This window comes from Zophobas morio, unplaced genomic scaffold (genome assembly GCF_036711695.1).
Source record: "Zophobas morio isolate AGI-343-1 ecotype UQ-CSIRO unplaced genomic scaffold, CSIRO_AGI_Zmor_V1 ptg000038l, whole genome shotgun sequence".
Taxonomy (NCBI): Eukaryota; Metazoa; Arthropoda; class Insecta; order Coleoptera; family Tenebrionidae; genus Zophobas; species Zophobas morio.
This window is the reverse complement of record NW_026972143.1, coordinates 774-9,359: the sequence shown is the minus strand read 5'-3', so window position 1 is coordinate 9,359 and position 8,586 is coordinate 774. Positions and strand designations below refer to the sequence as shown.

At 32.0% G+C, this 8,586-nt stretch overlaps 1 protein-coding gene across 1 annotated transcript; it reads left to right on the top strand.

Annotated features, from left to right (window-relative positions):
• Positions 1-7,143: 7,143 nt before the first annotated feature.
• On the top strand, positions 7,144-8,036 carry LOC135139905 (circadian clock-controlled protein daywake-like). The gene is made up of 3 exons (XM_064070269.1): positions 7,144-7,334; positions 7,392-7,525; positions 7,577-8,036. The coding sequence occupies exons 1-3, from the start codon at positions 7,144-7,146 to the stop codon at positions 7,879-7,881; spliced, it is 630 nt and encodes a 209-aa protein (XP_063926339.1). The 3' UTR covers positions 7,882-8,036.
• Positions 8,037-8,586: the final 550 nt, after the last annotated feature.

Here is an 8,586-nt window from a genome sequence, read left to right as displayed (position 1 = left end):
TAGTGTAATTGTGAATGTACATATTGTAGTTCTTTCTATCACAATAAAAAATTGCTGTTTTTTAATGAATGTTTTTCGCTTCGAAGTTCTTCGTTCTTCGTTCTTCATTCTTCATTGCTTTTTCCCATTCTTCAGTCTTCTTTCTTCGTCTTGGATTCTTAGATTATTTCAGTTTTGGAATCTTGGATTCATCTTCGACAATTTGGATTTTCGAATTCTTGAATTCTTAAAATTTTGGTTTCAAAGATTTCTGGATTTGTAAATTCTTGAATTTCAAAATTTTACGTCATTCTTTTCCAAATGTTCTATTTTAGGGATTTTCAGTTATCTAACAAGTCTTGTAATTTTTCAATTTTTGTTTTTTGTTTTCCTTCATCCGTCGGTTTTCGTATTTTACTCTTCTTTCTTCATTTCTTTATTCCTTCATTCCTTCACTCCTTCATTCCCTCAATCCTGCAATTCTTCATTTCTCCATTTCTTCACTCCATTCTTCATTTTGGGATCTCCAATCTCCATTGATCTTGTTTCTTGATTTTAGTACTTTCTTGTTCTTCTTTTACAAATTTTCTAGTTTCTGAGTTCTTGAATTCTTATATTTTCTATTGTAATTTTTCTGTCTCTGTTCAATTCTTTTTTCTTTGTTTCTTGTCCTACGTCTAGGTCCTTCGTTCTCATTCCCAATTCTCCATTCTTCATTCCTTGTTCTTCGTTTTTCTTTCTTCGTTCTGAATTTTTGACATTTTATTTATTTTTTGTTTTAATCTTTAAATTTTTTAAATTTTTCTATCTTGTTTTGTTTCCGTTTTTCATTCCCCATTTTCCGTTCTCCATTTTCCATTCTGTTTTCCATTCTCCATTTTCCATTTCTAATTTTCTCTTCTCCACTTTCTTTCTCAATTCTTCATTTTTCGTCCTTCGTTCGTCGTTCTTCGTTCTTCGTTCTTCATTGCTTTTTCCATTCTTCAGTGTTCTTTCTTCGTCCTGGATCCTTGGATTATTTCAGTTTTGGAATCTTGGATTCATCTTCGATAATTTGGATTTTCGAATTCTTGAATTATTAAAATTTTTGTTTCAAAGATTTCTGGATTTGTAAATTCTTGAATTTCAAAATTTTACATTATTCTGTTCCAAATGTTCAATTTTTGTGATTTTCAGCCATCTAACAAGTCTTGAAATTTTTCTATTTTTGTTTTTTGTTTTCCTCCTTCCGTCGGTTTTCGTATTTTACCCTTCTTTCTTCATTTCTTTATTCCTTCATTCCTTCACTCCTTCATTCCTTCAATCCTTCTATTATTCATTTCTCCATTTCTTCACTCCATTCTTCATTCTAGGACCTCCAATCTCCATTGATCTTGTTTCTTGATTTTAGTACTTTGTTTTTCTTTTACAAATTTTCTAGTTTCTGAGTTCTTAAATTCTTATATTTTCTATTGTAATTTTTCTGTCTCTGTTCAATTTTTCTTTGTTTGTTTCTTGTCCTACGTCTAGGTCCTTCGTTCTCATTCAAAATCCTCTATTCCTCATTCTTCATTCGTTGTTCTTCGTTTTTCTTTCTTCATTCTGAATTTTTGACATTTTATTTATTTTTTGTTTTAATTTTAAAATTTTTTATATTTTTGTCTTGTTTTTTTCCGTTTTCCATTCCCCATTTTCCGTTCTCCATTTTCCATTCTATTTTCCATTCTCCATTCTATTTTCCATTCTCCATTTTCCATTTCTAATTTTCTCTTCTCCACTTTCCTCTCTCAATTCTTAATTCTTCGTTCTTCGTTCTTCATTGCTTTTCCCATTTTTCAGTCTTCTTTCTTCGTCCTAGATTCTTGGATTATTTCAGTTTTGGAATCTTGGATTCATCTTCTTCAATTTGGGTTTTAGAATTCTTGAATTCTTAAAATTTTGGTTTCAAAGATTTCTGGATTTGTAAATTCTTGAATTTACGTTATTCTGTTCCAAATGTTCTATTTTTGGGATTTTCAGTTATCTAACAAGTCTTGCAATTTTTCTATTTTTGTTTTTTGTTTTCCTCCATCCGTCGGTTTTCGTGTTTTACTCATCTTTCTTCATTTCTTTATTCCTTCATTTCTTTATTCCTTCATTCCTTCATTCCTTCATTCCTTCAATCCTTCATTTCTCCATTTCTTCACTCCATTCTTCATTCTTGGATCTCCAATCTCCATTGATCTTGTTTCTTGATTTTAGTACTTTCTTGTTTTTCTTTACAAATTTTCTAATTTCTGAGTTCTTAAATTCTTTTATTTTCTATTGTAATTTTTCTGTCTCTGTTCAATTTTTCTTTCTTTGTTTCTTGTCCTACGTCTAGGTCCTTCGTTCTCATTCCCAATTCTCCAATCCTCATTCTTCATTCCCTGTTCTTCGTTTTTCTTTCTTCATTCTGAATTTTTGATATTATATTTATTTTTTGTTTTAATTTTAAATTTTTTTATATTTTTATGTCTTGTTTTTTTCCGTTTTCCATTCCCCGTTTTCCATTCCCCATTTTCCGTTCTCCATTTTCCATTCTATTTTCCATTCTCCATTTTCCATTTCTAATTTTCTCTTCTCCACTTTCCTCTCTCAATTCTTCATTCTTCGTTCTTCGTTCTTCATTGCTTTTCCCATTCTTCATTCTTCTTTCTTCGTCCTAGATTCTTGGATTATTTCAGTTTTGGAATCTTGGAGTCATCTTCGACAATTTGGATTTTCGAATTCTTGAATTCTTAAAATTTTGGTTACAAAGATTTCTGGATTTGTAAATCCTTGAATTTCAAAATTTTACGTTATTCTTTTCCAAAAGTTCTATTTTTGGGATTTTCAGTTATCTAACAAGTCTTGCAATTTTTCTATTTTTGTTTTTTGTTTTCCTCCATCCGTCGGTTTTCGTATTTTACTCTTCTTTCTTCATTTCTTTATTCCTTCATTCCTTCACTCCTTCATTCCTTCAATCCTGCAATTCTTCATTTCTCCATTTCTTCACTCCATTCTTCATTTTGGGATCTCCAATCTCCATTGATCTTGTTTCTTGATTTTAGTACTTTCTTATTTTTCTTTTACAAATTTTCTAGTTTCTGAGTTCTTAAATTCTTATATTTTCTATTGTAATTTTTCTGCCTCTGTTAAATTCTTCGTTCTTTGTTTCTTGTCCTACGTCTAGGTCCTTCGTTCTCATTCCCAATTCTCCATTCCTCATTCTTCATTCCTTGTTCTTCGTTTTTCTTTCTTCATTCTGAATTTTTGACATTTTATTTATTTTTTGTTTTAATTTTAAATTTTTTTATATTTTTATGTCTTGTTTTTTTCCGTTTTCCACTCCCCATTTTCCGTTCTCCATTTTCCATTCTCCATTTTCCATGTCTAATTTTCTCTTCTCCACTTTCCTCTCTCAATTCTTCATTCTTCGTTCTTAGTTCTTCGTTCTTCGTTTTTCCTTCTTCGTTCCTTGGATTATTTCAGTTTTGGAATGTTGGATTCATCTTCCGCAATTTGGATTTTCGAATCCTTTAATTCTTAAAATTTTGGTTTCAAAGATTTCTGGATTTATAAATTTTTGAATTTCAAAATTTTACGTTATTCTTTTCCAAATTATCTAACAAGTTTTGCAATTTTTCTTTTTTTGTTTTTTGTTTTCCTCCATCCGTCGGTTTTCGTATTTTACTCTTCTTTCTTCATTTCTTTATTGCGTCATTCCTTCACTCCTTCATTCCTCCATTCCTTCATTCCTTCAATCCTTTAATTCTTCATTTCTCCATTTCTTCACTCCATTCTCTATTTTCCATTTTCCGTTCTTCATTCTGGGATCTCCAATCTCCATTCATCTTGTTTCTTGATTTAGTACATTCTCGTTTTTCTTTTACAAATTTTCTGATTTCTGAGTTCTTAAATTCTTATATTTTGTATTGTAATTTTTCTGTCTGTTCAATTTTTCTTTCTTTGTTTCTTGTGTCTAGGTCCTTCGTTCTCATTCCCTATTCTCCATTCTTCATTTTTTGTTCTTCGTTTTTCTTTCTTCGTTCTGAATATTTGACATTTTATTTATTTTTTGTTTTAATTTTTAAATTTTTAAAATCTTGTTTTTTCCGTTTTCCATTCCCCATTTTCCGTTCTACATTTTCCATTCTGTTTTCCATTCTCCATTTTCCATTTCTAATTTTCTCTTCTCCACTTTCCTTTCTCAATTCTGCATTGTTTTTTCTTCGTTCTGCATTCTAGGATTATTTCAGTTTTGGAATTTTGGATTAATCTTTAGCAATTCTTAGAACTTTGAATTCCACGTAAGGTTTCTGATTCTTGATTTTAGTAATTTCCGGTTTTTTTAAGAATCTTGCAATTTTTGAATTTTCGAATTTTTGAATTTTCAGTTGTTAATTTTTAAGATTTTTTATTTCCTTATTCTGTTTTTTTTTTACTCTAGTCTGCGTCTTTCGTTCTTCCACTCTTTATTCCTTTTTTATAGTTTTTGAGTTTTCCATTGTCAATTTTTTGATTTTGACTTCATTCCCTATTTTCAATTTTTCATTCTTCGTTTGTTGTTGCTCCTTCTTAGTTCTGGATTCGCGTACACCTGGATTACTTGAATCGCTCCTTTATTTCTTCATTACTTTCATCCCATCATTCCTCCGTTCCTCTGTTCCTTCGTTCATTCGTTCCCTCGTTCCTTCATTGCTTTCTTCATTTCTTCGTTTCTTTATTTGATTCTCTATTTTCTACTTTCCAGTTTTCATTCTCGAATCTCCATCCTCCATTTTTCTAGCTTCTTCATTTTAGCAATTTCTCGTTCTTTTCGACGAATTTTGCAGTTTTTGAGTTGTTAAATATCTTATTGTAATTTTTTATATTCAACTTTTCTTTCTTTGCTTCTTGTCCTTCGTTTTATTTTTTTCGTTCTGGATTTTTGACATTTTTTAATTTTCTGTTTTAATTAAAAAAAAATTAATTGTTTCTATTTAGTTTTTTTCGTTTTCCATTCCCCACTTTCCATACTGTGTTTTCCATTCCACATTCTCAATTTTCTATTCTCGTCTCTCCTATTGGTTGCTTTAATTCCTGAATTTCTGGAGTCTTAAGGTTTTTCGCGTTTTCCTTTCACAAATTTTTTAGTGTTTGAGTTTTTGAATTTTCAAATATTCGATGTTTAGAATTTTTTAATTCAACTTTCTTCATTCCTTATAGTTCATTCTTTCATTCTTCATTTTTTATCTTTCATGCTTTATCCTTAATCCTTCGTCCTTCAAACTTCATCCTTACTCGTTTCTCCTTTCTTCTTCCTCTCTCCTTCCTTCTTGTTCCTTTCTCCTTCTTCTTTCTTTCTTTCTTTCTTTCTTTCTTCCTTTCTTTCTTTCTTTCTCTTCCCTTCTTTTTCATTCTTTGTTCTTTCTTTATTCTGTATTCTTGGACACATTGTTTACTGAATTCTTGCGGAGATATCTTCTTAGTTTCTTCCATTCTCCGTTTTTCTTTCTCAATTCTTCATCCTTCATTCTTGGTTCTTTGTTGTCCTTTCGTCGTTCTGGATTCTTGATCTTCATAATTACACGTTTTTCTTTTACAAATTTTCAAGATTTTGCGATTATAAATTTTCTACTAATTTCTGTAATGTCTTCTTTTGTTTTTGTCTCTGTCCGTTCTTCGTTTTTCATCCGTTGTTCGTCGTTCTTTTTTGTTCTTTCTTCGTTTTGAATCTTTGGGCACTTGGATTCTTGAATTCTTCGATTATTGAAGTTTTACATCCTTTAAGTCATCTTCGGCAACATCTTCTTAAATTTTTATTTAGGACATTTCACGTTTTTCTTGCTTTTTTGTCAGGAATTTTCTAAAATTCATTGCATCAATATTTTTTAGATTTGCTTATACGGGGTGTCTGAAAAAAATTAATGACTGGGTCAATTTATTATATTGAATAAATCAAGAATTGCAAAACTGAATACTTTCAAATGTTGACGTTTTGTGAGCATAGCAATTTTTTAGTCAAAATGTATCTGTTTATCAACCCCAAAAAATTGATCGTCATCTCAAAATTTTTCCGAATAATGAGTCCGTTAATAATGGACAATTTCTATTTTACAATTTAACTGTCAAATGCACAAACCGATACTTGGCAGCATAGGTTTTATTATCAATAGTGCCAACGTAATGTGACAAAATACTAACATTGATATATATTATAAATAATATTAATAATGTCTAAATTTTATTTAATTATGTCGTGAGCTTTGACCGATTAACTTCAACCGTTTCGAAATTTTTTCCAAAATTTCAACATCGTCAAGTACCTAAACGAATCATGGTACCCGATAAATTAAAACTGAAGTCGTACTTACCCCGTTTACAGTCCTTTTCGGAAAAATGTCCATTTTATTTCGTGTTTACAGCACCAACATAAAAAAAAATGGAAAATTGAAAAATTAAAGAAAAAGGAAAAACAAAAAATTGTTATATCAAAAAATTGGTCCAAAATAAATCCAGATTTTCGAAAAATTATAAGATTTTAGATGTTTACAAATTTTACGATAACCTTAAAAAATTCGTCATATTCATAACCTTAGAATGTCATCCAATTTTTATTTTTTTTTTTAGAAATGTCTTGTTTGAAAACTCAACACGGATTCATACACCTCAAATATAGGGGCGTCTTATTTTATAAGACAGACAGACGGAAATGGGAGACCTATTTTTTCGTACTATACAGGTCATGAAACGTCGATAAAACATGAAAGTGGCAAGTCGTCCGATGGACTCGAACACTCCCTTACCTTACGCTCGGGAAGTAAAAATAGCCATGACCAAGCAAATCTTTCCTAGCTTAATTTAAATGCAATGTACCCACGAAGGACAAAGTTTTCAATGAAACTGTGTTTTCAACTCATTAAAAATAAAAGAAAATACTTGAACTACGCATCCACAATCATCGACAAAACCAGTTTATCCGGAAGACACGTTATATAATGTACAACCTTGCACCAGTTTCCCATTTTGACACAATGTTCCGCTTCTGTACAACGCAATCTCTGGTCTTCGTCTTCGCGTGCATCGCCTTAAGCGAGCCCAAAATCCGTAAGTCCCCTTAAAGCCGCGAATTCCTCTAATTTTTGTGCTGCAGCCCCAAACTTCAAGCGCTGCTACCGAAAAGACCCCGACTTTAGAAAATGCATGTTCGCCGCCGTCCAGCTCGCCGCCCCCCAGCTGACCAAACCCTACAGAGCCATCGCCGTACCCAACCTGGAGCCCGTGGAGGTGTCCTCCTTGCAGGTGAAGGGCGGGGGCGGCGTGGTGGCGGTGAACCAAAATTTGAAAAATTGCAAGCTGTATGGACTGACGAAATCCGAGATCTACCAGGCTGAGTAAAATTATTATTATAATTTTTTTATTTTTGGAACGCGTTTTAAAATGCGTTGCAGTTTCAACCTAGAAAACAAAACCTGGGGTTTTGACTTCCTTATTCCCGAATTGGACTGCCGCTGTGATTACCAGCTGGACGGGAAAGTGCTTCTGTTGCCCATTAAGGGCGAAGGCAACTGCACTATTGTGTTTGGTGAGTCCCTATTTTTTTTTTATTCTATGAGAGTGAAGGTTTTGTTTGTAGACAAGATGCATGTCAAACTTAAAATTGACTTCGAAGAAGTCGTCAAGGACAGTCGGACCCATTTTAAAGTAAGTCATAGTCAGATAGAGAACGATGTGGGGCTGGTGACCATGCATTTCGACAATCTTTTTAACGGAGACAAGGCTCTGGGTGATAATATTAACAAAGTTCTTAACGAAAACTGGAAGGAGGTTTATGCTGAAGTGCAAGCAGATTATCAGGATCTTCTAACGGGGGTAATGATGCAGCTTTTGAACAGGTTTTTCGACAAGGTGTCGCTGGAAGAGCTGTTCGACGAAAACTAGCAAGCTGTTCGAGGTAGTAGTGGGTTTTAGAAAGTACAAATATATCACAGGGTTGAGAAGAGTCAATATTAATTCTTGAAGCTCTTCTTATAGTGTAATTGTGAATGTACCTATTGTAGTTTTTTCTATCATAATAAAAAATTGCTGTATTTTAATGAATGTTTATCACTTCTTCGTTCTTCGTCCTTCGTTCTTCATTGCTTTTCCCATTCTTCAGTCTTCTTTCTTCGTTCTGGATCCATGGATTATTTCAGATTTGGAATATTGGATTCATCGTCGACAATTTGGATTTTCGAATTCTTGAATTCTTAAAATTTTGGTTTCAAAGATTTCTGGATTTGTAAATTCTTGAATTTCAAAATTTTACGTTATTCTTTTACAAACGTTTTATCTTTGGAATTTTCAGTTATCTAACAAGTTTTGCAACTTTTCTTTTTTTGTTTTTTGTTTTCCTCCATCCGTCGGTTTTCGTATTTTACTCTTCTTTCTTCATTTCTTTATTCCTTCATTCCTTCACCCCTTCATTCCTTCAATCCTGCAATTCTTCATTTCTCCATTTCTTCACTCCATTATTCATTCTGGGATCTCCAATCTCCATTGATCTTGTTTCTTGATTTTAGTACTTTCTTGTTTCTCTTTTACAAATTTTCTAGTTTCTGAGTTCTTGAATTCTTATATCCTCTATTGTAATTTTTCTGTCTTTGT